At 42.0% G+C, this 26,621-nt stretch overlaps 2 protein-coding genes across 6 annotated transcripts in view; one reads left to right on the forward strand and one right to left on the reverse strand.

Moving 5' to 3' along the window:
• The first annotated feature begins 785 nt into the window (after positions 1-785).
• LOC122993310 (inositol monophosphatase 1-like) lies at positions 786-12,632 on the forward strand. 2 transcript variants are annotated; one of them, XM_044367357.1, is made up of 9 exons: positions 1,076-1,191; positions 5,905-5,980; positions 6,466-6,605; positions 7,834-7,938; positions 8,190-8,235; positions 8,315-8,423; positions 8,647-8,755; positions 12,207-12,358; positions 12,431-12,632. In XM_044367357.1, exons 2-9 carry the CDS (start codon positions 5,918-5,920, stop codon positions 12,556-12,558), a joined length of 852 nt encoding a protein of 283 aa, XP_044223292.1. In that variant the 5' UTR covers positions 1,076-1,191; positions 5,905-5,917; the 3' UTR covers positions 12,559-12,632. The 2 variants fall into 2 exon arrangements, with proteins under 2 accessions (XP_044223291.1, XP_044223292.1); XM_044367356.1 differs by lacking the exon at positions 7,834-7,938 and having other exon boundaries at positions 786-1,191.
• Positions 12,633-12,743: 111 nt separating this feature from the next.
• The window catches only part of si:dkey-181m9.8 (E3 ubiquitin-protein ligase RNF31), a 30,983-nt gene continuing 17,105 nt past the window's right edge, over positions 12,744-26,621 (reverse strand). The window contains exons 11-18 of one of the 4 annotated variants that reach the window (XM_044367352.1): positions 26,345-26,434; positions 25,670-25,772; positions 23,741-23,859; positions 22,974-23,087; positions 22,415-22,481; positions 22,253-22,343; positions 15,217-15,385; positions 12,744-13,894 (exon numbers count right to left, since the gene is read on the reverse strand). In XM_044367352.1, coding sequence (XP_044223287.1) covers positions 13,766-13,894; positions 15,217-15,385; positions 22,253-22,343; positions 22,415-22,481; positions 22,974-23,087; positions 23,741-23,859; positions 25,670-25,772; positions 26,345-26,434 — 882 coding nt within the window. In that variant the 3' untranslated portion in view covers positions 12,744-13,765. Of the gene's footprint in view, positions 13,895-15,216; positions 15,386-22,113; positions 22,344-22,414; positions 22,482-22,973; positions 23,088-23,740; positions 23,860-25,669; positions 25,773-26,344; positions 26,435-26,621 lie in introns of those variants that run through there. The other 3 variants (XM_044367353.1, XR_006406377.1, XR_006406376.1) reach the window with 3 other exon arrangements.

Below are 26,621 nucleotides of genomic sequence, written 5' to 3' on the forward strand. Positions count from 1 at the left end.
GACTGTAATCTGTCAGACTGTAATCTGTCAGATTGTAATCTGTCTGAAAGGAAGGATGTGTGATGATATCGTTCAAAGGAAGAGCTGGCGAAGTTCTTATTTTGAAGACGTTTATTAGACGATGGCCATCGGGTCCATTCCATGTACAAAGATGGTCTGGGCACCGTACCACTGTCGGTGCATAGCTTATATAGGGTTACACATGAATAACATAGGTTCTCCATGGGCATTAATTCAATTAGGAGCCATCCATCAAGTGATTGACAGCTACCTTACAACATATTATGTATCACAACATACCACATCTGGAACAGCTCCGATCTTGACCATGGACCCATTGTTTGTATCTAAAAGGCCCCCCAGAAGGGCTCTATCATATTACATCAGGTGACATGCAGACTATGAAATGTTTCTGTCACATGTCCAACACCCAAAATCAGTAAAGTACATAGAGTCAGATAAAAGTCATACTAACACTGTCAGACTGTAATCTGTCACATGTAGACTTGGTTTTAGTTTAAGGGGTCTCAGGCAGCCTAATGATAATAATAATAATAATAATAATAATAATAATAATAATAATAATAATGGTAATAATGATAATAATAATAATAATAATAATAATGGTAATAATAATAATAATAATAATAATAATAATAATAATAATAATAATAATGATAATAATAATAATAATAATAATAATAATAATAATAATAATAATGGTAATAATAATAATAATAATAATAATAATAATAATAATGGTAATAATGGATATATTTCAGCCTCTGGTCATTCTTGGTACTTTCAACATCCACAAAGCAAAATGTTTTGGCTCCAAACCTGCTTTCATGTTTTGTTGTTGAACTCAAACAGTTCAGCTCGTTAACTGAAGACGAGAAAAACACTTTCAATATTTAAATAAAGTAAATTTTATTTGAACTCAGAAAGGATTTAATATGAATGAACTTTTGACTCCTTTGGCTTTTACAAAGTTACTTTTATTGTTTTTGTATGACCGTTGTTGTATAAATCTCTGTAGTAAATAAAGAGACATGTAGTTCACTCAGTCACCAGCAGGAAGCGGAAGCGCTCCGCTGCACGGAGAAGAAGAAGAAGAAGAAACGCGGAAGTGTTTGGAGCCACTGACCCGCTGCAGCAGCGGATTATTGATCACCATCAGACGCTCTGCAGGTGAGTTTTACCGTTTATATGTTGTCTTATGTTGTTGTTGTTTACCTGTTTGTTCCGGTTTACTTCTCTGTGCGATGACGTCACTTTGTTTGACCTTCGTTCAGAAATCAGCTGTTTAAAAGCCGCTCGTTTTTAAAGACAAGCGTCAACAGTTTACGATTCTCTGACACGTCATCACGTACTGATGACGTTCACGTTCATAAACAAACATCAAAATCCGATATCGATTAAATCAATCCTCAGCTCACCCTCACATCATAATGTTATGATTTAATTCCAATTTATAAAACTAAACTACAGAGCAGAGAGCAGAGCAGAGGAGAGGTCAGAGGTCAGGATACACGGCAGAGGAGAGAGAGGTCAGAGGTCAGGATACACAGCAGAGGAGAGAGAGGTCAGAGGTCAGGATACACAGCAGAGGAGAGAGAGGTCAGAGGTCAGGATACACAGCAGAGGAGAGAGAGGTCAGAGGTCAGGATACACAGCAGAGGAGAGAGAGGTCAGAGGTCAGGATACACAGCAGAGGAGAGAGAGGTCAGAGGTCAGGATACAGAGCAGAGAGCAGAGGAGAGGTCAGAGGTCAGGATACACAGCAGAGGACAGAGAGGTCAGAGGTCAGGATACACAGCAGAGGAGAGAGAGGTCAGAGGTCAGGATACACAGCAGAGAGCAGAGGAGAGGTCAGAGGTCAGGATACACAGCAGAGGAGAGAGAGGTCAGAGGTCAGGATACACAGCAGAGGAGAGAGAGGTCAGAGGTCAGGATACACAGCAGAGGAGAGAGAGGTCAGAGGTCAGGATACAGAGCAGAGGAGAGAGAGGTCAGAGGTCAGGATACACAGCAGAGAGCAGAGGAGAGGTCAGAGGTCAGGATACAGAGCAGAGGAGAGAGAGGTCAGAGGTCAGGATACACAGCAGAGGAGAGAGAGGTCAGAGGTCAGGATACAGAGCAGAGGAGAGAGAGGTCAGAGGTCAGGATACAGAGCAGAGGAGAGAGAGGTCAGAGGTCAGGATACACAGCAGAGGAGAGAGAGGTCAGAGGTCAGGATACAGAGCAGAGAGCAGAGGAGAGGTCAGAGGTCAGGATACACAGCAGAGGAGAGAGAGGTCAGAGGTCAGGATACACAGCAGAGAGCAGAGGAGAGGTCAGAGGTCAGGATACAGAGCAGAGGAGAGAGAGGTCAGGATACACAGCAGAGGAGAGAGAGGTCAGAGGTCAGGATACACAGCAGAGGAGAGAGAGGTCAGAGGTCAGGATACAGAGCAGAGGAGAGAGAGGTCAGAGGTCAGGATACACAGCAGAGAGCAGAGGAGAGGTCAGAGGTCAGGATACACAGCAGAGGAGAGAGAGGTCAGAGGTCAGGATACACAGCAGAGGAGAGAGAGGTCAGAGGTCAGGATACACAGCAGAGGAGAGAGAGGTCAGAGGTCAGGATACAGAGCAGAGGAGAGAGAGGTCAGAGGTCAGGATACACAGCAGAGGAGAGAGAGGTCAGAGGTCAGGATACACAGCAGAGGAGAGAGAGGTCAGAGGTCAGGATACAGAGCAGAGGAGAGAGAGGTCAGAGGTCAGGATACACAGCAGAGAGCAGAGGAGAGGTCAGAGGTCAGGATACACAGCAGAGAGCAGAGGAGAGGTCAGAGGTCAGGATACACAGCAGAGAGCAGAGGAGAGAGAGATCAGAGGTCAGGATACACAGCAGAGGAGAGAGAGGTCAGAGGTCAGGATACACAGCAGAGGAGAGAGAGGTCAGAGGTCAGGATACACAGCAGAGAGCAGAGGAGATCTGAAAGCTTTGATTGCACTAATTGGGGAACATTTCATAATGGATGAAACCACCACAGTAACCAGTGACTATATTCATTATTTACCAGTAAGATAAAGATCTTCTCAAATAATAAATTGTATGTGACTAAAGTCAACACCAGGAAAACGGCGTTTAAAGGTAAAGACTTTGTCAAACTGAAACATTTGCAAAAGTACTTGAAGAAGAAACTCAGGGAGGCCAAACAGGCACACAGACACCTGTCCTTTAAACCAACAACCCCAGAACCTCTGAATGCTGGAGCCGGTCTGTAACCAGATCTGGATCTGTGTGAAGACTATTGTCCAACCAGAGCTCAGACCATAACAGCCAACCAGAGCTCAGACCATAACAGCCAACCAGAGCTCAGACCATAACAGCCAACCAGAGCTCAGACCTTAACAGCCAACCAGAGTTCAGACCATAACAGCCAACCAGAACTCAGACTGTAACGGCCAACCAGAGGTCAGACTGTAACGGCCAACCGGAGCTCAGACCATAACAGCCAACCAGAACTCAGACTGTAACGGCCAACCAGAGCTCAGACCATAACAGCCAACCAGAACTCAGACTGTAACGGCCAACCAGAGCTCAGACTGTAACGGCCAACCGGAGGTCAGACTGTAACGGCCAACCGGAGGTCAGACTGTAACGGCCAACCAGAGCAGCTCAGACTGTAACGGCCAACCAGAGGTCAGACCATAACAGCCAACCAGAACTCAGACTGTAACGGCCAACCAGAGGTCAGACTGTAACGGCCAACCAGAGCAGCTCAGACTGTAACAGCCAACCAGAACTCAGACTGTAACAGCCAACCAGAACTCAGACTGTAACAGCCAACCAGAGCTCAGACTGTAACAGCCAACCAGAGCTCAGACTGTAACAGCCAACCGGAGGTCAGACTGTAACGGCCAACCAGAACTCAGACTGTAACAGCCAACCAGAGCTCAGACTGTAACAGCCAACCGGAGGTCAGACTGTAACGGCCAACCAGAACTCAGACTGTAACAGCCAACCAGAACTCAGACTGTAACAGCCAACCAGAACTCAGACTGTAACAGCCAACCAGAGCTCAGACTGTAACGGCCAACCGGAGGTCAGACTGTAACGGCCAACCGGAGGTCAGACTGTAACGGCCAACCGGAGGTCAGACTGTAACGGCCAACCAGAACTCAGACTGTAACAGCCAACCAGAGCTCAGACTGTAACAGCCAACCGGAGGTCAGACTGTAACAGCCAACCGGAGGTCAGACTGTAACGGCCAACCGGAGGTCAGACTGTAACGGCCAACCAGAACTCAGACTGTAACGGCCAACCGGAGGTCAGACTGTAACGGCCAACCAGAACTCAGACTGTAACAGCCAACCAGAACTCAGACTGTAACGGCCAACCAGAACTCAGACTGTAACGGCCAACCAGAACTCAGACTGTAACAGCCAACCAGAACTCAGACTGTAACGGCCAACCAGAACTCAGACTGTAACAGCCAACCAGAGCTCAGACTGTAACAGCCAACCGGAGGTCAGACTGTAACAGCCAACCGGAGGTCAGACTGTAACGGCCAACCGGAGGTCAGACTGTAACGGCCAACCAGAACTCAGACTGTAACAGCCAACCAGAACTCAGACTGTAACGGCCAACCAGAACTCAGACTGTAACGGCCAACCGGAGGTCAGACTGTAACGGCCAACCAGAACTCAGACTGTAACAGCCAACCAGAACTCAGACTGTAACAGCCAACCAGAACTCAGACTGTAACGGCCAACCGGAGGTCAGACTGTAACGGCCAACCGGAGGTCAGACTGTAACAGCCAACTAGAACTCAGACTGTAACAGCCAACCAGAACTCAGACTGTAACAGCCAACCAGAGCTCAGACTGTAACAGCCAACCGGAGGTCAGACTGTAACAGCCAACCAGAACTCAGACTGTAACAGCCAACCAGAACTCAGACTGTAACAGCCAACCAGAGCTCAGACTGTAACAGCCAACCGGAGGTCAGACTGTAACGGCCAACCAGAACTCAGACTGTAACAGCCAACCAGAACTCAGACTGTAACAGCCAACCAGAACTCAGACTGTAACAGCCAACCAGAGCTCAGACTGTAACGGCCAACCGGAGGTCAGACTGTAACGGCCAACCAGAACTCAGACTGTAACAGCCAACCAGAACTCAGACTGTAACAGCCAACCAGAACTCAGACTGTAACGGCCAACCGGAGGTCAGACTGTAACGGCCAACCGGAGGTCAGACTGTAACAGCCAACCAGAACTCAGACTGTAACAGCCAACCGGAGGTCAGACTGTAACGGCCAACCAGAACTCAGACTGTAACAGCCAACCAGAACTCAGACTGTAACAGCCAACCAGAACTCAGACTGTAACAGCCAACCAGAGGTCAGACTGTAACGGCCAACCGGAGGTCAGACTGTAACGGCCAACCAGAGGTCAGACTGTAACGGCCAACCGGAGGTCAGACTGTAACGGCCAACCAGAACTCAGACTGTAACAGCCAACCAGAACTCAGACTGTAACAGCCAACCAGAACTCAGACCGTAACAGCCAACCAGAACTCAGACTGTAACGGCCAACCGGAGGTCAGACTGTAACGGCCAACCGGAGGTCAGACTGTAACGGCCAACCAGAGGTCAGACTGTAACAGCCAACCAGAGGTCAGACTGTAACAGCCAACCGGAGGTCAGACTGTAACAGCCAACCAGAGGTCAGACTGTAACGGCCAACCAGAGGTCAGACTGTAACGGCCAACCAGAGGTCAGACTGTAACAGCCAACCAGAGGTCAGACTGTAACGGCCAACCGGAGCTGTAAACAGTGAACTTGTGTAACTTGTTGTTGAACCAGGATCCGCCTGCTGCCATCACATGACTCCATCTTCATGTTTCTGTTTCAGAATTTCCTCCAAAATGGCCGACCTCTGGCAGAACGCCATGGACCACGCCGTCACCATCGCACGCCATGCCGGGGAGGTGTGTGTTACTGTGTGTGTGTGTTACTGTGTGTGTGTGTTACTGTGTGTGTGTGTTACTGTGTGTGTTACTGTGTGTGTGTTACTGTGTGTGTGTGTGTTACTGTGTGTGTGTGTGTTACTGTGTGTGTTACTGTGTGTGTTACTGTGTGTGTTACTGTGTGTGTGTTACTGTGTGTGTGTGTGTTACTGTGTGTGTTACTGTGTGTGTTACTGTGTGTGTGTGTGTTACTGTGTGTGTGTGTGTTACTGTGTGTGTACACCTGTACATATTGAAGATATACATTAAATGTATTGATCTGTGTATTGATCGACGTATTGATCTGTGTATTGATCAGGTGGTGTATTGATCGATGTATTGATCAGGTGGTGTATTGATCGATGTATTGATCTGTGTATTGATCAGGTGGTGTATTGATCGATGTATTGATCTGTGTATTGATCAGGTGGTGTATTGATCGATGTATTGATCTGTGTATTGATCAGGTGGTGCGGGAGGCTCTGCAGGATGACGGGAAGAAGACGGTGATGACGAAGAGTTCGTCGGTGGATTTGGTGACACAGACCGATCAGAAGGTGGAGCAACTCATCATCCAATCAGTGAAGGAGAAATTTCCAACGCACAGGTAGGAAACTCCTCACTGAATGTGTTATTGATTATCAGCTGACCTGATCAATACTGTTTCTGACGAAACGAGCAGCAGTTAGGCTGTGATGAAGAGGAGCAGCAGTTAGGATGTGATGAAGAGGAGCAGCAGTTAGGATGTGATGAAGAGGAGCAGCAGTTAGGATGTGATGAAGAGGAGCAGCAGTTAGGATGTGATGAAGAGGAGCAGCAGTTAGGATGTGATGAAGAGGAGCAGCAGTTAGGATGTGATGAAGAGGAGCAGCAGTTAGGCTGTGATGAGGAGGAGCAGCAGTTAGGATGTGATGAAGAGGAGCAGCAGTTAGGATGTGATGAAGAGGAGCAGCAGTGATGTTTTAATGAAGCTCAGAATAAAAGTCGTTTTGTGTTTGAATGAAAAGATGTTTAATCTGTTAATGTGTGTGTGTTACTGTGTGTGTGTGTGTTACTGTGTGTGTTACTGTGTGTGTGTGTGTGTTACTGTGTGTGTGTGTGTGTTACTGTGTGTGTGTGTGTGTGTTACTGTGTGTGTGTGTGTGTGTTACTGTGTGTGTGTGTTACTGTGTGTGTTACTGTGTGTGTGTGTTACTGTGTGTGTTACTGTGTGTGTTACTGTGTGTGTGTGTGTGTTACTGTGTGTGTGTGTGTGTGTGTGTGTGTGTGTTACTGTGTGTGTGTGTGTTACTGTGTGTGTGTGTGTGTTACTGTGTGTTACTGTGTGTGTTACTGTGTGTGTGTTACTGTGTGTGTGTTACTGTGTGTTACTGTGTGTGTTACTGTGTGTGTGTGTTACTGTGTGTGTGTTACTGTGTGTGTGTGTGTGTGTGTGTGTGTTACTGTGTGTGTGTGTTACTGTGTGTGTGTGTGTTACTGTGTGTGTGTGTGTATGTTACTGTGTGTGTGTGTGTGTTACTGTGTGTGTGTGTGTGTGTTACTGTGTGTGTGTGTGTTACTGTGTGTGTGTGTGTGTGTTACTGTGTGTGTGTGTGTGTGTGTGTGTGTGTGTGTGTGTGTGTGTAACTGTGTGTGTGTTACTGTGTGTGTGTTACTGTGTGTGTGTGTGTGTTACTGTGTGTGTGTGTGTGTGTGTGTGTTACTGTGTGTGTGTGTGTTACTGTGTGTGTGTTACTGTGTGTGTGTGTGTTACTGTGTGTGTGTTACTGTGTGTGTGTGTGTGTGTGTGTTACTGTGTGTGTGTGTGTGTGTGTGTGTGTGTGTGTGTGTGTCAGCTTCATAGGGGAGGAGTCAGTAGCTGCAGGTGAATCTTGCGTTCTGACCGACGGTCCCACCTGGATCATCGACCCGATTGACGGGACGACCAACTTTGTTCATGCGTAAACAAACAAAACACACATCATGATCTCACATTTAGAAACATCTTCATGGACATCACCGTGATGACATCACCGTGATGTCATCACGGTGATGTCATCCGAGAGTCCCGCCTCCAGTGTGATAGGACGAGGAGGGCGGAGTTTATAACCTGTTGTTCTGATGATCCACACTGACACAGATTAACTGTTAATAATTCACGATGATAAAACTTCACTTTGACTTTTACTAACTTCAGGTCTCTAATCTACAGATTTCCTTTTGTCGCCGTTTCCATCGGGTTCTCCGTCAGTAAACAGGTGAGATCCTGCTGCGTACGAGCTGATACACGACCTACCGTCTGCTTGTCCGTCATCCTTTCTCTCTCTGTCCCGTCAGATGGAGTTCGGCGTGGTCTACAGCTGTCTGGAGGATAAGATGTACACGGCGAGGAGGGGGAGGGGAGCTTTTTGTAACGGGGAGCCGCTGCAGGTATCGGATCAGGAAGGTCAGTAATCAATAACACAACGTTAACGAAGGAAACGAGGGATTTGCTCATCAACATCAGCGTCTTTAAGCTTGTTCCTAAAGAGTTCTGAATGTGAATGAAGCAAAAACTGTTGAACTGTTCCAATCACATGAGACATGACTGAGCCCAACACACACCTGCAGTAACAGGAGATGATGTCATGATGCTGTGAGCCAATCAGAGATGTTTATCTTCCTGTCAGACATCAGACAGTCGATCATCGCCACAGAGTTCGGATCCAGCAGAGACCCTGAGGCTATTAACAAGATCTTCTCCAGCCTGAGGAGCATCCTGTGCATCCCCGTACACGGGTAATACTACTGCAGTAATACTGTAATACTACTGCAGTAATACTGTAATACTACTGCAGTAGTGTCCAGGGTGTGCAGTACTGTAGTACATGTGTAACTGTGTGTGTGTTCAGTACTGTAGTACATGTGTAACAGTGTGTGTGTTCAGTACTGTAGTACATGTGTAACTGTGTGTGTTCAGTACTGTAGTACATGTGTAACTGTGTGTGTTCTGTAGTGTAGTACATGTGTAACAGTGTGTGTTCTGTAGTGTAGTACATGTGTAACAGTGTGTGTTCAGTACTGTAGTACATGTGTAACTGTGTGTGTTCAGTACTGTAGTACATGTGTAACAGTGTGTGTTCAGTACTGTAGTACATGTGTAAGTGTGTGTGTTCAGTACTGTAGTACATGTGTAACAGTGTGTGTGTTCAGTACTGTAGTACATGTGTAACAGTGTGTGTGTTCAGTACTGTAGTACATGTGTAACAGTGTGTGTTCAGTACTGTAGTACATGTGTAACTGTGTGTGTTCTGTAGTGTAGTACATGTGTAACTGTGTGTGTTCTGTAGTGTAGTACATGTGTAACAGTGTGTGTTCAGTACTGTAGTACATGTGTAACTGTGTGTGTTCAGTACTGTAGTACATGTGTAACTGTGTGTGTGTTCAGTACTGTAGTACATGTGTAACTGTGTGTGTGTTCAGTACTGTAGTACATGTGTAACAGTGTGTGTGTTCAGTACTGTAGTACATGTGTAACTGTGTGTGTTCAGTACTGTAGTACATGTGTAACTGTGTGTGTTCTGTAGTGTAGTACATGTGTAACTGTGTGTGTTCTGTAGTGTAGTACATGTGTAACAGTGTGTGTTCAGTACTGTAGTACATGTGTAACTGTGTGTGTTCAGTACTGTAGTACATGTGTAACAGTGTGTGTTCAGTACTGTAGTACATGTGTAAGTGTGTGTGTTCAGTACTGTAGTACATGTGTAACAGTGTGTGTGTTCAGTACTGTAGTACATGTGTAACTGTGTGTGTTCAGTACTGTAGTACATGTGTAACTGTGTATGTGTTCAGTACTGTAGTACATGTGTAACTGTGTATGTGTTCAGTACTGTAGTACATGTGTAACAGTGTGTGTGTTCAGTACTGTAGTACACGTGTAACAGTGTGTGTGTTCAGTACTGTAGTACACGTGTAACTGTGTGTGTTCAGTACTGTAGTACACGTGTAACTGTGTGTGTGTTCTGTACTGTAGTACATGTGTAACTGTGTGTGTTCAGTACTGTAGTACATGTGTAACTGTGTGTGTTCAGTACTGTAGTACATGTGTAACTGTGTGTGTTCAGTACTGTAGTACATGTGTAACAGTGTGTGTGTTCAGTACTGTAGTACATGTGTAACTGTGTGTGTGTTCAGTACTGTAGTACCTGTGTAACAGTGTGTGTGTTCAGTACTGTAGTACATGTGTAACTGTGTGTGTTCAGTACTGTAGTACATGTGTAACTGTGTGTGTTCAGTACTGTAGTACATGTGTAACTGTGTGTGTGTTCTGTACTGTAGTACATGTGTAACAGTGTGTGTGTTCAGTACTGTAGTACATGTGTAACAGTGTGTGTGTTCAGTACTGTAGTACATGTGTAACTGTGTGTTCAGTACTGTAGTACATGTGTAAGTGTGTGTGTTCAGTACTGTAGTACATGTGTAACTGTGTGTGTTCAGTACTGTAGTACATGTGTAACTGTGTATGTGTTCAGTACTGTAGTACATGTGTAACAGTGTGTGTGTTCAGTACTGTAGTACACGTGTAACAGTGTGTGTGTTCAGTACTGTAGTACACGTGTAACTGTGTGTGTGTTCTGTACTGTAGTACACGTGTAACTGTGTGTGTGTTCTGTACTGTAGTACACGTGTAACTGTGTGTGTGTTCTGTACTGTAGTACACGTGTAACTGTGTGTGTTCAGTACTGTAGTACATGTGTAACTGTGTGTGTGTTCAGTACTGTAGTACATGTGTAACAGTGTGTGTGTTCAGTACTGTAGTACATGTGTAACTGTGTGTGTGTTCAGTACTGTAGTACATGTGTAACTGTGTGTGTTCAGTACTGTAGTACATGTGTAACTGTGTGTGTTCAGTACTGTAGTACATGTGTAACAGTGTGTGTTCAGTACTGTAGTACATGTGTAACAGTGTGTGTTCAGTACTGTAGTACATGTGTAACAGTGTGTGTTCAGTACTGTAGTACATGTGTAACAGTGTGTGTGTTCTGTACTGTAGTACATGTGTAACTGTGTGTGTGTTCTGTACTGTAGTACATGTGTAACAGTGTGTGTGTTCTGTACTGTAGTACATGTGTAACTGTGTGTGTGTTCAGTACTGTAGTACATGTGTAACTGTGTGTGTTCAGTACTGTAGTACATGTGTAACAGTGTGTGTTCAGTACTGTAGTACATGTGTAACTGTGTGTGTGTTCAGTACTGTAGTACATGTGTAACTGTGTGTGTGTTCAGTACTGTAGTACATGTGTAACTGTGTGTGTGTTCAGTACTGTAGTACATGTGTAACAGTGTGTGTTCAGTACTGTAGTACATGTGTAACTGTGTGTGTTCTGTACTGTAGTACATGTGTAACTGTGTGTGTGTTCAGTACTGTAGTACATGTGTAACAGTGTGTGTTCAGTACTGTAGTACATGTGTAACAGTGTGTGTGTTCAGTACTGTAGTACATGTGTAACTGTGTGTGTTCAGTACTGTAGTACATGTGTAACTGTGTGTGTTCAGTACTGTAGTACATGTGTAACAGTGTGTGTGTTCTGTACTGTAGTACATGTGTAACAGTGTGTGTTCAGTACTGTAGTACATGTGTAACAGTGTGTGTGTTCAGTACTGTAGTACATGTGTAACAGTGTGTGTGTTCAGTACTGTAGTACATGTGTAACTGTGTGTGTTCAGTACTGTAGTACATGTGTAACTGTGTGTGTTCTGTACTGTAGTACATGTGTAACTGTGTGTGTTCAGTACTGTAGTACATGTGTAACTGTGTGTGTGTTCAGTACTGTAGTACATGTGTAACTGTGTGTGTGTTCAGTACTGTAGTACATGTGTAACTGTGTGTGTTCAGTACTGTAGTACATGTGTAACTGTGTGTGTGTTCTGTACTGTAGTACATGTGTAACTGTGTGTGTGTTCAGTACTGTAGTACATGTGTAACTGTGTGTGTGTTCAGTACTGTAGTACATGTGTAACTGTGTGTGTTCAGTACTGTAGTACATGTGTAACTGTGTGTGTGTTCAGTACTGTAGTACATGTATAACTGTGTGTGTTCAGTACTGTAGTACATGTATAACTGTGTGTGTGTTCTGTAGTGTAGTACATGTGTAACTGTGTGTGTGTTCTGTAGTGTAGTACATGTGTAACTGTGTGTGTGTTCTGTAGTGTAGTACATGTGTAACTGTGTGTGTGTGTGTGTTTCCAGCGTGCGCGGCGCAGGAACTGCAGCCATCAACATGTGTCTGGTGGCGAGTGGCTGTGTCGAAGCGTATTATGAGATCGGGATCCATGTTTGGGACGTCGCTGCCGGGTTGCTGATCGTCTCCGAGGCCGGAGGAGTCCTGATGGACGTGGAAGGTAAAAACACTGACAGCGTTTAAAGCGAGTTCACCTGCTCACGTGTTGACAGTCTCACCTGTGTGTGTTCAGGTGGACCGGTGGACATGATGTCCAGGAGAATCGTCGCTGCCAACAGCAGAACCATCGCTGAGCGGATCGTTAAAGAGATCGACGCCTTCAGTCCGCCCAGAGACGACGCTGCGCCACCCAATCAGTGACGAGCTGCAGATTGTATTTGTTCAGTCTTAAGATGTTTCATTTAGTCTGTGATAAAGTTTGTCATAAAAACAAACACGTCTCGTATCACATGTGATTTCTTCCACCACCTGTTCAGTAGAGCCGGATGAACTTCAGTAGAGACGCAGCGTCACTGAAAACCTTTTACCTCAAACTTTAACCTGAATCATGAAGCAACAGACACGACTGATGTTTATTGTCAGATTTCCTAACTGGGAGAAAAAAACGTTTAATCTTATCTACAAACAAAACATGAGCTTACTTATTTGTTAACAACTGCCAACAGCAGGTTGTCATGGAAACAGAGGAAGTGGAAGTGTATTAACATATTATTTAAGATTTCTATTCAAAGGTTAAAGTGCAGAAAGTAATAAAGCAGAGGGTTGAAGATTGGACACTTCACAACAAATACTGTTCAGCTTCTCATTAACACTGCCCACAGGTGCTAACACATGCTAACACTGCCCACAGGTGCTAACACATGCTAACACTGCCCACAGGTGCTAACACATGCTAACACTGCTCACAGGTGCTAACACATGCTAACACTGCCCACAGGTGCTAACACATGCTAACACTGCCCACAGGTGCTAACACATGCTAACACTGCTCACAGGTGCTAACACATGCTAACACTGCCCACAGGTGCTAACACATGCTAACACTGCTAACACTGCCCACAGGTGCTAACACATACTAACACTGCTAACACTGCCCACAGGTGCTAACACATACTAACACTGCTAACACTGCCCACAGGTGCTAACACATGCTAACACTGCCAACAGATGCTACCACATGCTAACAGGTGCTCAGACTGACAAACGGAAGGGGATCGTGAGACACTGAAAAGAGGCTTGTTAGCATTGTTAGCTCGTTAGCAGCATGTCTCAAAGTCCTTGTTAACCTTCAGCTTGTTAAAGTGAACATCCTGAACTCTGAGTCTTTGTTTCTCTGACTGTATTTCCATGAAAAATAAATGACCAATCACAAGCCACCTGCAGGACGACGTCACCATGATTAAGACAAGTGAGGTGATCAGTCTTTATCAGTTCACTGGCCACACCCTGTTCAGTGATGTCACTGCAGGTGGAAGTCTATCCTCCATTCAGATTAGTTTGTGGTTGCTATGGTGACAGAGAGTACTGCCTCTTGATTGGCTGGCGTGCTAGGAGGGGGTGGAGTCACTCAGTCGCTCAGCAGCAGATGAGGGGGTGGAGCTCCAGCAGCCACAGCAGAGGTCAGAGGGCAAAGGTCATCATGCAGTTTGAGCGGAGAGTGTCGCTGCTTCCGGAGAGGAATGCTATTGGTCAGAGTCTGTGGGGGACACAGATCACAGCGCTGTGATTGGCTGAAGGGTTTCACGTCTGCAGATACACTAATAACTAAACCTTAAAATGTCATTCATTCACAAATTCATGATGTCATCGAGGTGCTTTCATGGTGACTTTTTTTAGTGGATCATCTGTGATTTTAGCTTTAAGGGGAAAAATGATTAAAATTGACCAAATATCATAAAACCCATCACTTAATTTGTACCTTAAAGGCGCCGACAGCTTTCAAGTTATTTCATCAACTTAAAGTTGTTTTTCTTACCCACTAACCCCTTAATCAATGCTGAAAACCTTAAAAGAACTTTATTAATTCAAATTATAAATGTTCTTTAAAGGTACAAATTAAAGGCTGCCTGTATGGAATAAAATTAGGGTCAGCAGTATTGTAGCTGTGTATCATCATATCTGAATATGAAAACATTTTGTATGAACACATTCAAACGTGAATGTTTCACAATGTTTTGATCAAATTATTCAAATGTTTGAATGTGTAAAAAATATCTGAACAAATAGATTTAATTTATGGATCTGTAAGGAGATCTGTAGCTGTGCATAAAGACGAGGTTTGCATCTGTCTGTCTGGGTGAAAAGAGTTCACACACAACTTAACTGTACGTGTGAATCCTGAGTTTACTGCTATGAATCAAATGTACGAGTACAATGACTAGTTAACAACCCTAACTAGTCATTTAAGTTACATTTTTACTAAAACAAATTTGCATTGACCTACAAAATGGTGCCGAATTAAACATTAATCCTAACATTATGTTATCTTTAAGATATCATCCATGTTGTTTGTCCTCCACCTATAAATAAAGCCTGTTATGAACTGTGTATTTTTATAGGGGAGTTCGGCGTGAACGTTGTTCAGTTCAGAGGCTGCACAGCTGGTCGTGCTTTCAGCGCCGTCAGTCGACACGCCCCCAGCTTTTCAGAGCATCCTCATTGGCTATTCAGGCGGAAGCATCAAATGTGGGACAAAAGTATTTGTACTCGTACATTAGATTCATAGCTGTAAACTAGACAGATGTGTAACCGCAAACCTCGTCTTTATGCACTCACACATTTGTTCACAAGACGTCATGCACAGCTACTGATCCGCTAACAGATCTAAATCTGTTCAGATATGTTTTACATTTTCACACAATCAGATATGCTGATACGCAGCTACAATACATATACATGGGTGCAAATGTTTGGGTGTTTTCAGGGTAAGTTAAGGTGTTTTTAAGGACAGGTAGATGAACTGTATTTATGTATACGTGTCATTAGCCTGCGCCGTCCTGTGTTGATGATGTCACTGACCAGGCGGAGGCGGTGGGCGTACAGTGGCTCCGGTTCCTCGGGTTTCCTGGTCGGCACGGCAACATGCCATCGCTGCAGCTCTGCCACCATCTCCCCTGGGCTGAAGAGGACCACCGGGTCAGCGCGGCAACGGTTAATCAGCTCCACCAAACGCTCCTTATAGTGCAACCTGCCGGAACAGACGGGTGGAGACTAATGAGACGCAACCACACAGGTGATTCAACATGTACTTACAGATATTATGTGTTTTTACAGATATTAAGTGTTTTTACACAGTGATTAAGTGTTTTTACACAGTGATGAAGTGTTTTTACAGATATTATGTGTTTTTACACAGTGATTAAGTGTTTTTACAGATATTATGTGTTTTTACACAGTGATTAAGTGTTTTTACACAGTGATTAAGTGTTTTTACACAGTGATGAAGTGTTTTTACAGTGACTAAGTGTTTTTACACAGTGACTAAGTGTTTTTACAGTGACTAAGTGTTTTTACACAGTGATTAAGTGTTTTTACAGTGACTAAGTGTTTTTACAGTGACTAAGTGTTTTTACCGTGATTAAGTGTTTTTACACAGTGACTAAGTGTTTTTACAGTGATTAAGTGTTTTTACAGTGACTAAGTGTTTTTACACAGTGACTAAGTGTTTTTACAGTGATTAAGTGTTTTTACAGTGATTAAGTGTTTTTACAGTGACTAAGTGTTTTTACCGTGATTAAGTGTTTTTACAGTGACTAAGTGTTTTTACACAGTGATTAAGTGTTTTTACACCGTGACTAAGTGTTTTTACAGTGACTAAGTGTTTTTACACAGTGACTAAGTGTTTTTACACAGTGACTAAGTGTTTTTACACAGTGATTAAGTGTTTTTACAGTGATTAAGTGTTTTTACAGTGATTAAGTGTTTTTACAGTGACTAAGTGTTTTTACAGTGACTAAGTGTTTTTACCGTGATTAAGTGTTTTTACAGTGATTAAGTGTTTTTACACAGTGATTAAGTGTTTTTACACCGTGACTAAGTGTTTTTACACAGTGATTAAGTGTTTTTACAGTGATTAAGTGTTTTTACAGTGATTAAGTGTTTTTACACAGTGACTAAGTGTTTTTACAGTGATTAAGTGTTTTTACACAGTGATTAAGTGTTTTTACACCGTGACTAAGTGTTTTTACAGTGATTAAGTGTTTTTACAGTGATTAAGTGTTTTTACACAGTGATTAAGTGTTTTTACCGTGATTAAGTGTTTTTACAGTGATTAAGTGTTTTTACAGTGACTAAGTGTTTTTACCGTGATTAAGTGTTTTTACAGTGATTAAGTGTTTTTACACAGTGATTAAGTGTTTTTACACCGTGACTAAGTGTTTTTACACAGTGATTAAGTGTTTTTACAGTGACTAAGTGTTTTTACCGTGACTAAGTGTTTTTACAGTGACTAAGTGTTTTTACACAGTGACTAAGTGTTTTTACAGTGATTAAGTGTTTTTACACAGTGACTAAGTGTTTTTACAGTGATTAAGTGTTTTTACACAGTGACTAAGTGTTTTACAGTGACTAAGTGTTTTTACACAGTGACTAAGTGTTTTTACACAGTGATTAAGTGTTTTTACAGTGACTGTTTTTACAGTGATTAAGTATTTTTACAGTGACTAAGTGTTTTTACACAGTGATTAAGTGTTTTTACAGTGACTAAGTGTTTTTACAGTGATTAAGTGTTTTTACACAGTGACTAAGTGTTTTTACAGTGACTAAGTGTTTTTACAGTGATTAAGTGTTTTTACACAGTGATTAAGTGTTTTTACACAGTGACTAAGTGTTTTTACACAGTGACTAAGTGTTTTTACAGTGATTAAGTGTTTTTACACAGTGATTAAGTATTTTTACACAGTGACTAAGTGTTTTTACACAGTGACTAAGTGTTTTTACAGTGATTAAGTGTTTTTACACAGTGACTAAGTGTTTTTACAGTGACTAAGTGTTTTTACAGTGATTAAGTGTTTTTACACAGTGATTAAGTGTTTTTACCGTGATTAAGTGTTTTTACAGTGATTAAGTGTTTTTACAGTGACTAAGTGTTTTTACCGTGATTAAGTGTTTTTACAGTGATTAAGTGTTTTTACACAGTGATTAAGTGTTTTTACACCGTGACTAAGTGTTTTTACACAGTGATTAAGTGTTTTTACAGTGACTAAGTGTTTTTACACAGTGATTAAGTGTTTTTACACCGTGACTAAGTGTTTTTACACAGTGATTAAGTGTTTTTACAGTGATTAAGTGTTTTTACACAGTGATTAAGTGTTTTTACAGTGATTAAGTGTTTTTACAGTGACTAAGTGTTTTTACAGTGACTAAGTGTTTTTACACAGTGACTAAGTGTTTTTACACAGTGATTAAGTGTTTTTACAGTGATTAAGTGTTTTTACAGTGACTAAGTGTTTTTACAGTGACTAAGTGTTTTTACACAGTGACTAAGTGTTTTTACACAGTGATTAAGTGTTTTTACAGTGACTAAGTGTTTTTACAGTGATTAAGTGTTTTTACAGTGACTAAGTGTTTTTACAGTGACTAAGTGTTTTTACCGTGATTAAGTGTTTTTACAGTGATTAAGTGTTTTTACACAGTGATTAAGTGTTTTTACAGTGACTAAGTGTTTTTACAGTGACTAAGTGTTTTTACAGTGATTAAGTGTTTCTACAGTGACTAAGTGTTTTTACACAGTGATTAAGTGTTTTTACAGTGACTAAGTGTTTTTACAGTGATTAAGTGTTTTTACACAGTGATTAAGTGTTTTTACACAGTGATTAAGTGTTTTTACAGTGACTAAGTGTTTTTACAGTGACTAAGTGTTTTTACCGTGATTAAGTGTTTTTACAGTGATTAAGTGTTTTTACACAGTGATTAAGTGTTTTTACACAGTGACTAAGTGTTTTTACACAGTGATTAAGTGTTTTTACACAGTGACTAAGTGTTTTTACAGTGATTAAGTGTTTTTACAGTGACTAGGTGTTTTTACAGTGACTAAGTGTTTTTACCGTGACTAAGTGTTTTTACACAGTGATTAAGTGTTTTTACAGTGACTAAGTGTTTTTACAGTGACTAAGTGTTTTTACACAGTGACTACGTGTTTTTACACAGTGATTAAGTGTTTTTACAGTGATTAAGTGTTTTTACAGTGACTAAGTGTTTTTACACAGTGACTGTTTTTACACAGTGATTAAGTGTTTTTACAGTGACTAAGTGTTTTTACCGTGACTAAGTGTTTTTACACAGTGATTAAGTGTTTTTACAGTGACTAAGTGTTTTTACAGTGACTAAGTGTTTTTACACAGTGACTAAGTGTTTTTACACAGTGATTAAGTGTTTTTACAGTGACTAAGTGTTTTTACAGTGATTAAGTGTTTCTACAGTGATTAAGTGTTTTTACAGTGATTAAGTGTTTTTACAGTGACTAAGTGTTTTTACACAGTGACTAAGTGTTTTTACACAGTGATTAAGTGTTTTTACAGTGACTAAGTGTTTTTACACAGTGATTAAGTGTTTTTACACAGTGATTAAGTGTTTTTACAGTGACTAAGTGTTTTTACAGTGACTAAGTGTTTTTACACAGTGACTAAGTGTTTTTACAGTGATTAAGTGTTTTTACAGTGACTGTTTTCACAGTGATTTAGTGTTTTTACACAGTGATTAAGTGTTTTTACAGTGACTAAGTGTTTTTACAGTGATTAAGTGTTTTTACACAGTGATTAAGTGTTTTTACAGTGATTAAGTGTTTTTACAGTGACTAGGTGTTTTTACAGTGACTAAGTGTTTTTACACAGTGATTAAGTGTTTTTACACAGTGACTAAGTGTTTTTACAGTGATTAAGTGTTTTTACAGTGACTAGGTGTTTTTACAGTGACTAAGTGTTTTTACCGTGATTAAGTGTTTTTACACAGTGATTAAGTGTTTTTACACAGTGACTAAGTGTTTTTACACAGTGATTAAGTGTTTTTACACAGTGACTAAGTGTTTTTACAGTGATTAAGTGTTTTTACAGTGACTAAGTGTTTTTACAGTGATTAAGTGTTTTTACAGTGACTAAGTGTTTTTACACAGTGATTAAGTGTTTTTACAGTGACTAAGTGTTTTTACAGTGACTAAGTGTTTTTACACAGTGACTAAGTGTTTTTACACAGTGACTAAGTGTTTTTACAGTGATTAAGTGTTTTTACACAGTGATTAAGTATTTTTACACAGTGATTAAGTGTTTTTACACAGTGACTAAGTGTTTTTACAGTGATTAAGTGTTTTTACACAGTGACTAAGTGTTTTTACAGTGACTAAGTGTTTTTACACAGTGACTAAGTGTTTTTACACAGTGATTAAGTGTTTTTACAGTGAATAAGTGTTTTTACAGTGACTAAGTGTTTTTACAGTGATTAAGTGTTTTTACACAGTGATTAAGTGTTTTTACACAGTGACTAAGTGTTTTTACACAGTGACTAAGTGTTTTTACAGTGATTAAGTGTTTTTACACAGTGATTAAGTGTTTTTACAGTGATTAAGTGTTTTTACACAGTGATTAAGTGTTTTTACAGTGATTAAGTGTTTTTACACAGTGATTAAGTGTTTTTACACAGTGACTAAGTGTTTTTACACAGTGACTAAGTGTTTTTACAGTGATTAAGTGTTTTTACACAGTGATTAAGTATTTTTACACAGTGATTAAGTGTTTTTACACAGTGATTAAGTGTTTTTACAGTGACTAAGTGTTTTTACAGTGACTAAGTGTTTTTACAGTGACTAAGTGTTTTTACAGTGATTAAGTGTTTTTACAGTGATTAAGTGTTTTTACAGTGATTAAGTGTTTTTACAGTGACTGTTTTCACAGTGATTAAGTGTTTTTACACCGTGACTAAGTGTTTTTACACAGTGATTAAGTGTTTTTACAGTGATTAAGTGTTTTTACAGTGATTAAGTGTTTTTACACAGTGATTAAGTGTTTTTACACAGTGATTAAGTGTTTTTACAGTGACTAAGTGTTTTTACAGTGACTAAGTGTTTTTACCGTGATTAAGTGTTTTTACAGTGATTAAGTGTTTTTACACAGTGATTAAGTGTTTTTACACAGTGATTAAGTGTTTTTACACAGTGATTAAGTGTTTTTACACAGTGACTAAGTGTTTTTACAGTGATTAAGTGTTTTTACAGTGACTAGGTGTTTTTACAGTGACTAAGTGTTTTTACCGTGACTAAGTGTTTTTACACAGTGATTAAGTGTTTTTACAGTGACTAAGTGTTTTTACAGTGACTAAGTGTTTTTACACAGTGACTAAGTGTTTTTACACAGTGATTAAGTGTTTTTACAGTGACTAAGTGTTTTTACAGTGATTAAGTATTTTTACACAGTGACTAAGTGTTTTTACAGTGATTAAGTGTTTTTACACAGTGATTAAGTGTTTTTACACAGTGACTAAGTGTTTTTACACAGTGACTAAGTGTTTTTACAGTGATTAAGTGTTTTTACAGTGACTGTTTTCACAGTGATTTAGTGTTTTTACACAGTGATTAAGTGTTTTTACAGTGACTAAGTGTTTTTACAGTGATTAAGTGTTTTTACACAGTGATTAAGTGTTTTTACAGTGATTAAGTGTTTTTACAGTGACTAGGAGTTTTTACAGTGACTAAGTGTTTTTACACAGTGATTAAGTGTTTTTACACAGTGACTAAGTGTTTTTACAGTGATTAAGTGTTTTTACAGTGACTAAGTGTTTTTACAGTGATTAAGTGTTTTTACAGTGACTAAGTGTTTTTACACAGTGATTAAGTGTTTTTACAGTGACTAAGTGTTTTTACAGTGACTAAGTGTTTTTACACAGTGACTAAGTGTTTTTACACAGTGACTAAGTGTTTTTACAGTGATTAAGTGTTTTTACACAGTGATTAAGTATTTTTACACAGTGATTAAGTGTTTTTACACAGTGACTAAGTGTTTTTACAGTGATTAAGTGTTTTTACACAGTGACTAAGTGTTTTTACAGTGACTAAGTGTTTTTACACAGTGACTAAGTGTTTTTACACAGTGATTAAGTGTTTTTACAGTGAATAAGTGTTTTTACAGTGACTAAGTGTTTTTACAGTGATTAAGTGTTTTTACACAGTGATTAAGTGTTTTTACACAGTGACTAAGTGTTTTTACACAGTGACTAAGTGTTTTTACAGTGATTAAGTGTTTTTACACAGTGATTAAGTGTTTTTACACAGTGATTAAGTGTTTTTACAGTGATTAAGTGTTTTTACACAGTGATTAAGTGTTTTTACACAGTGACTAAGTGTTTATACACAGTGACTAAGTGTTTTTACAGTGATTAAGTGTTTTTACACAGTGATTAAGTATTTTTACACAGTGATTAAGTGTTTTTACACAGTGACTAAGTGTTTTTACAGTGATTAAGTGTTTTTACACAGTGACTAAGTGTTTTTACAGTGACTAAGTGTTTTTACAGTGATTAAGTGTTTTTACACAGTGATTAAGTATTTTTACACAGTGATTAAGTGTTTTTACACAGTGACTAAGTGTTTTTACAGTGATTAAGTGTTTTTACACAGTGACTAAGTGTTTTTACAGTGATTAAGTGTTTTTACACAGTGACATCTTACACTCGGTGTAAAGTGGCACCAAGCATGACGCCAGTTTCTTTGTTAGTTTAAGACCATTGCAGTTGTCATTTTCCATCCAGTGTGACCATTTTTTCTGCCGTTAAACTAGCAAAAGTGCATTTGCATTTGTTTCACTTTTTTACTGTGAAAAACTACAACCTGTGTTGTTTTCTTTATAAATATTGTAATGATAATAGTCCAAAACTATGTGAAACTGCAAAGGTTTCAGTCAAAGAACATCTAAAGACCCATAAACCCCCCACCTGCAACCACAGCACCTCAGCCCTCCAGAAACCTAGGGAAAACTCTGTCCACATGATCAGACTGGGGTCAGACTGGTAGGTGATACTGGGGTCACACTGGGATCAGATTGGGATCAGGTACTGGCGGAAGTGGTCTTACTGGCAATATCCTCTGTACTCAGGTGTGGCCGGCCGTCCGCAGGGCTCCTCTCTCCTGCTGCCGTCGTCTCTCAGCTCCACCAAACACACTCCTGAAAGTGAAAACGAGTAAATTAACCTGAGAGAGAAAACAGATTTCACCTGAGCAGCAGAGAGACCTCACCTGTCAGACTGGTGTCAGGTGACCCACCACCGGCTGGTTGCAACCAGGAAGGAGACACTCTGTAATACTACGAGACAGAAAATACCTCATCAGTACTCCACACAACACCTGTGTACACCTGAGCTCCTACAGCAACAGCCTCTCAGGTGAGTCATATCTGTAGCAGCTGGTGTAGGCGGGGCTTACCTGTAACACCTGGTGTAGGCGGGGCTTACCTGTAGCAGCTGGTGTAGGCGGGCTTACCTGTAGCAGCTGGTGTAGGCAGGGCTTACCTGTAGCAGCTGGTGTAGGCGGGCTTACCTGTAACAGCTGGTGTAGGCGGGGCTTACCTGTAGCAGCTGGTGTAGGCGGGCTTACCTGTAACAGCTGGTGTAGGCGGGGCTTACCTGTAGCAGCTGGTGTAGGCGGGCTTACCTGTAACAGCTGGTGTAGGCGGGGCTTACCTGTAGCAGCTGGTGTAGGCAGGGCTTACCTGTAACAGCTGGTGTAGGCGGGGCTTACCTGTAGCAGCTGGTGTAGGCGGGGCTTACCTGTAACAGCTGGTGTAGGCGGGGCTTACCTGTAGCAGCTGGTGTAGGCGGGGCACGCTCCAGTCTCTAAGGTGGTACAGGCAGTCTCGGGGGTGGTGTGCGTGCAGACCTTTGGTTCCACAGTCGACAGAGAACCTGCAGGCCTGAGAACGAGAAACTCCAGGTGAAAAACAGCCGGTGCTGCAGCCACACCTTCACCTGAACCAGGTGAGTCTGACAGATTTACAGCCGATAACTCAGGAACTTCATCACCTGCCATGAAACACCAACAGTCTGACTTCAGCACCTGATTTCAACAATCATCAGTCCTTCCCAGTAATCACGACTTTGCGATCACAATGATTAATGTGAATCCAAGAAATCTCAACAATATTTATGAGCTGCAGTTTAGTTAAATTACAGCAACTTTTCTGCATGAAAACGTCCAAATCAACAGTTGCTTATGGTTTGAACCAATCGTGGCGTTTGGTGTGGTTGTAACTGACGTCATTCAGGTGGAAGATGGACAAATCTCACCTGCCAACAAAAATGACGTCATAGACGAGCAAAACAATCCCCAAATGTTCCCAAATGTTCCCAAATGAAGTTTGATTCGGTGAGTCAGAAGAATACAAGCTGATATTGTTCAGACAGCAAAGATGGACATAATCTACCTCAAACATAAACAGAAAGCACAGACCAACTGTTTATTCATTGAATTAAAATGTGCTTTATCGGGATAATGGGTCATATCGCCCAGAATGTTAGCAGAGGGTTAGCACAGGGTTAGCAGAGGGTTAGCAGAGGATAAACTCACAGAGCCCAGAGTGAAGGGTTGACTGCAGCCTCCACAGAACTGATGCTGACACTGACTGCAGGTGAAGTGAAGGCAGCCTCCTTTAGACAGGCTGAAGACAAACTGGCAGTTTGGACACTCTGACAACACAGACATACATCAGACATCAGTCATCCATCAGAGAAGAAGTAATGCTTTCCATTCTGCAACCATCACAGAACATGAACGTTAAGAAGCTGTGAGTCTTTAATACAAGGCTCTTCAATGTTTTGTCAGATTTACATCATTTAAAGGTGACCACGGCATCATGTTGTTGTTCTATTTGTCCGAGAGTGAAGGTGGCTGTTGGACAGAGAACAACAGAGGAGGTAGAGCTGATTGTGTTATTGATACAGTGTTCTGTATTGCGTGTGCGAGTCAGGCTGAAGCTTAATACCTTTTTAACTCATGTTGTTTTTAGTAGAAGTTATGGGAATGATGTGAAAGTGAAACTAGTTGTGTTTTATGTTTTCTCAGGTGCTTTGGAGTGCTCCCAACTGTTTTTGTGTCAGCTCAGACTCAACATCAGCTTTAATTTAATCAAGTCATCAAAAGACTAAATTTAATTGCGCATTTTTAAAAGACATTAACAGAGTCAATGTGCCTCTTTAGTTCTCACTTATCCTGACTCAGGAATTATGATTTTGGATTCCAACAATTATGAAAACAAGATAAATGAGATAAATCAATTATTGTGTTGCATTCTGTTTCGCAGTGACGTTATGGTTTTGTTTTTGTTATAAATCCAGAACATCGTGTGTCGCAGCAGCCGGACAGCGCAGTGAGAGACAGACAGGCAGAGTGGAGTCTTCCTCACAGCGCAGTGAGAGACAGACAGGCAGAGTGAAGTCTTCCTCACAGCGCAGTGAGAGACAGACAGGCAGAGTGGAGTCTTCCTCACAGCGCAGTGAGAGACAGACAGGCAGAGTGGAGTCTTCCTCACAGCGCAGTGAGAGACAGACAGGCAGAGTGGAGTCTTCCTCACAGCGCAGTGAGAGACAGACAGGCAGTCTTCCTCACAGCGCAGTGAGAGACAGACAGGCAGTCTTCCTCACAGCGTGAATATATCTGAATTTAACAGTCAAACTGACTTTTCAGACATCTACATGATACTTAATTTTAGTTTCAGTCAGACTTTGGATGCTTTTAAAACAAGACTTTCAGCCACTCCTCCTCATCCTCCTGAAGCGCTATGGCCTCCACCCAAACAGGAAGGGATCCCAGATGAACAAGTGCTAATGAAAAAGGGCTAATAATGTACCCCCTCCAGGACCCAGTGTGAGGTGTACCCCCTCCAGGACCCAGTGCAAGGTGTACCCTCCTCCAGGACCCGGAGGGAGGTATACCCCCTCCAGGACCCGGTGCGAGGTGTACCCCCTCCAGGACCCGGTGTGAGGTATACCCCCTCCAGGACCCGGTGCAAGGTGTACCCTCCTCCAGGACCCAGTGCCAGGTGTACCCCTTCCAGAACCCGATGTGAGGTATAGCCCCCTCCAGGAACTGCCATGAGGTGTACCCTCCTCCAGGACCCGGTGTGAGGTGTACCCCCCTCTAGGACTGGGTGTGAGATGTACCCTCCTCCAGGACCTGGTGTGAGGTGTACCCCCCTCTAAGACCCGGTGTGAGATGTACCCTCCTCCAGGACCCGGTGTGAGGTGTACCCCCCTCTGGGACCCGGTGCGAGGTGTACCCCCCTCTAGGACTGGGTGTGAGGTGTACCCTCCTCCAGGACCTGGTGTGAGGTGTACCCCCCTCTAGGACTGGGTGTGAGGTGTACCCTCCTCCAGGACCCCATGCGAGGTGTACCCTCCTCCAGGACCCGGTGTGAGGTGTACCCCCCTCTGGGACCCGGTGCGAGGTGTACCCCCCTCTAGGACCCAGTGTGAGGACCTGGTGGTGGTGTGATGGTACCGATGCTGTTGTAGCTCAGCAGGGTGCTGTGGTGGTCCGGCTGGTTCTGCTGCTGCCAGACTCTGAACTGCTGACAGGAGAGTCCCTGATGCTGAGGGGACCACTGCAGAACACAGAGTTTGTTATCAGTGATGTTACCAATCTGATCTGAGTGCTGTTCATCACAGAGTCTCTGTTCACACCAGGGAAGGAAATTAACGTTTAAAATTAACATTTCTTTACAAGGGCTTTTTTTGCTCTCATGAATATGTTTCGGAGGCATTTTGGATAATTTCCAGGCCAGTTTTTTTCAAATGATGGTAAATACCTTAGTTCTAGGATGCATGACAGACCAATATTCAATGATTCTTATTAAAAAAAGCGATTGAAGCAAAGCGGCCAAACTTATAATGAAGAACATTTGATAGGTAAAAATACTCACACTGAGTTAAAATCCCAGGGCATGCCACCTGCAGGCTGTGCAGGTACGAAGCCCAGTTGGCCCAGAAATTTCCATACTTTGAATACAGAGCAACATCTGGACATGCTTTTCAAAACATATTAAGTCTTTAACTGTTTATTTTACATTGAAAGCCCCTCATCCCAATTCCAACGGCCTCAAGCCCCCGTTTAGTTCCCACCCTGATTCAGACACACGTGTGTGATCATGAGGAGTAACAGGTGTGTGAGTCTTACAGGTGATCTGCACTGAGAGCAGGTACTCTTCTTACAGCTGGGACAGTCCATCCTCAGTCTGTCAGCTTCATGAAGCATCCCGAACGAACACTGAAACACACAGAGAGTAAAGGTTCTGTCACAGATACAGGTTTACTGAGCAGGAGGTAATGAGCTCGTTAACATTGCTGAGGTCACGAGGGATTCCCTGTAGTCGTCCTGATCAGGTTCTGTCAGAGTCTCAGGGTTCTGACACAGTCTCAGGGTTCTGTCAGTAACAGGGTTCTGACACAGTCTC

This window comes from Thunnus albacares, chromosome 12, assembly GCF_914725855.1.
Source record: "Thunnus albacares chromosome 12, fThuAlb1.1, whole genome shotgun sequence".
Classification (NCBI taxonomy): Eukaryota; Metazoa; Chordata; class Actinopteri; order Scombriformes; family Scombridae; genus Thunnus; species Thunnus albacares.

Bases quoted from the DNA above. Each gene is read 5' to 3' on its own strand.
- LOC122993310 (XM_044367357.1), top strand. From the start codon at position 5,918: ATGGCCGACCTCTGGCAGAACGCCATGGACCACGCCGTCACCATCGCA. The intron at 8,236-8,314 runs GTGAGATCCTGC...CTGTCCCGTCAG, and splicing joins GGTTCTCCGTCAGTAAACAG to ATGGAGTTCGGCGTGGTCTA. The intron at 8,424-8,646 runs GTCAGTAATCAA...TCTTCCTGTCAG, and splicing joins GCAGGTATCGGATCAGGAAG to ACATCAGACAGTCGATCATC.